This window comes from Rutidosis leptorrhynchoides, chromosome 4 (assembly GCF_046630445.1).
Source record: "Rutidosis leptorrhynchoides isolate AG116_Rl617_1_P2 chromosome 4, CSIRO_AGI_Rlap_v1, whole genome shotgun sequence".
NCBI classification, from domain to species: Eukaryota; Viridiplantae; Streptophyta; class Magnoliopsida; order Asterales; family Asteraceae; genus Rutidosis; species Rutidosis leptorrhynchoides.
This window is the reverse complement of record NC_092336.1, coordinates 157,646,884-157,649,140: the sequence shown is the minus strand read 5'-3', so window position 1 is coordinate 157,649,140 and position 2,257 is coordinate 157,646,884. Positions and strand designations below refer to the sequence as shown.

Sequence of the window (2,257 nt, the reverse complement as noted above, 5' to 3'; positions counted from 1 at the left end):
TTTGTTTAGGTCAAGACTAGCATTGTTCTTTGCACGTTTACTTGTTGAAGTACTTTACTACTCGTGCACTCAAGGTGAGATCATAGTCCCACTTTTACTCTTTTGCACTTACATTTGGGATGAGAAAACATAAACGTTTCTTTTTACTAAGTGAACACAAGTACAGGAAAACAAACATTCTACATACGAGTTTGAACAAAAATCCTCAATTCGATTATCATTAGTTACACTTGCCGGGTGTAAGCGAGAACTTATGTTATATGGCCATATGGGTTTGACAAACCCTCATTCAAACGGTTCGCTACCGTTTACGAATGAAATGTATTTTCGAGAAACAGTGTATGTTCTAACACTATTGTAATGGGGTTCTATGGAAGGAATGTTAAGCATTGATAATTGGGTGTTCGTGAAACAAACTTTTGGAATGTATTACTATTATCTCATTGTTGCAAATCTTGTGGTTCACTTGTACTTACTTACTCAAACCTATGATTTCACCAACGTTTTCGTTGACAGATTTCTATGTTTTTCTCAGGTCCTTGAACAATACATGATACATGCTTCCGCTCATTATTTTGATACTTGCATTGGATGTCGAGTATACATGCATACATGGAGCGTCTTTTGGCTACGTTAAAATTGTGTCGCATAAGTTTCATTTGTACTTATAACTTTGTAACGTAACTTGTGGTGGAACTATTCTTGTGAAATTTGAACAATCTTTACATTTGAAATGAATGCGACATATCTTTTGGTCAAACGTTGTTTTAAAGACTTATGACCACGTAACGGGACCTAAGTAGACGGCGCCGTCAATGACGATTTTGTCGGGTCGCTACAGATTAGGAGGGGTCTCTACAAGTAGGGGGCTTTGCCCAGAAGGCTTGATTTTAAACCGTTGTATTCCTCTCGTAGTCCTGATATAACTAGCATCACCAAATCTTTTTCTTTCATCTTTTCACCTATGTTAGCGAGCGCAACATCGTATTCTTGAGTCCTTGTTAGGTAGTCTGCGGTTGTTTCATCTGGCTTCATCTGTAGTCTGAGAAGTTGGGTTTTCAAAGTGTATTCTCGAGAGGAAGTGTGAGGAGTGTAGGCACGCTCAAGGGACAACCAGAGATCACGAGACGTTTCTCCTTGAACATGTTGGAATGATGCTTCAGAGATGGTAGAAATGAGGAGCATTCTTATATGAGCATCATTAGAGACCCAATTAATGTAATTGGGGTTTGGCGTTTGAGACTGTGTTTCTTCATCTTTTTCTGATGATGGGACATTTTTAGGTGGACGAGGGATTGTGCCATCAATATAGTCAAATAATTTGTTGGTGACGAAGAACGGTTGAACCATTGTTTTCCAATAACCATAGTTCGTAGGAGATAGGGTGAAACTAAATTTGTGAGAGTTGTGTATGGCTTTTTCTGTTGGAGTAAAGGTAGCTAGCTGAGCCATATTGAGAAGTAAATAAAAGATACGGTTTTGTTTTTTTTTTTTTTTTTTACTTTTTTTTAAATAGGAAAATAAAAATATGGAATATAAAAGATATGAGATGGCTATTAAGGTAAAAAGGAGTGATTAAAAACAAAAACACCGTGTGTTTTTATTTACTCCCATTCTCATTCTCAGTAACAACAAAAGAGGAGAAACCGGTACTGTAGCGTACCGGTGGTGAATAGTGGCGGCTGACGGCGGGTTTTTTTTGTCGAAATGAGCTGAGATTTTCAGAGTTTGCTCGGAATTTTATCCCGAATCGAGTGGTGTAGATGGTTTTTCCCAATTTTGCTTGGATCGGTGTAGATCGAAAAAAAGAAATTCGAAGTTCCGGCACCTGTAGTGGCGCGTGGCGGCGCGTGAGTGAAGGGTTTGGGCTGAAATTTGTTGCGTGTGCTTGGAAATTACTTCTGCATCTATTTTTGTCGTTAATTTGGCTGATTAGTGTTGTATTGAGTGGTGGTGGGTTGAGCGGTATTGGTTGTTATGACCTAAGAAAACTTGTTTCGGATGTGAGGGCTCAGACAACGCTGCAACCACAGAGTATACTTTGAGTTTTCAAGGTCAGTTTTTTTTGTTTTTTTACTGTTCCGGTACTGTAGATGTCGGAATAGTGGCTGCCGGAATTGTTGCCGGACTTACGCCTTTACAGCTCTGATACCATATTAGTTTATCTAAGAGATAAGAGAGATAGAATGTAGAACTGTGTTCTGTATTGTGTGTTATACCAGTACATGAGACCTTCTATTCATAGAAGGTATACTTA

General features: G+C 38.6%; 1 protein-coding gene across 1 annotated transcript; it reads right to left on the bottom strand.

The window, feature by feature from the left end:
- Positions 1-855: 855 nt before the first annotated feature.
- LOC139841166 (uncharacterized) lies at positions 856-1,350 on the bottom strand. The gene has a single exon (XM_071831398.1). The coding sequence runs from the start codon at positions 1,348-1,350 to the stop codon at positions 856-858; it is 495 nt and encodes a 164-aa protein (XP_071687499.1).
- Positions 1,351-2,257: the final 907 nt, after the last annotated feature.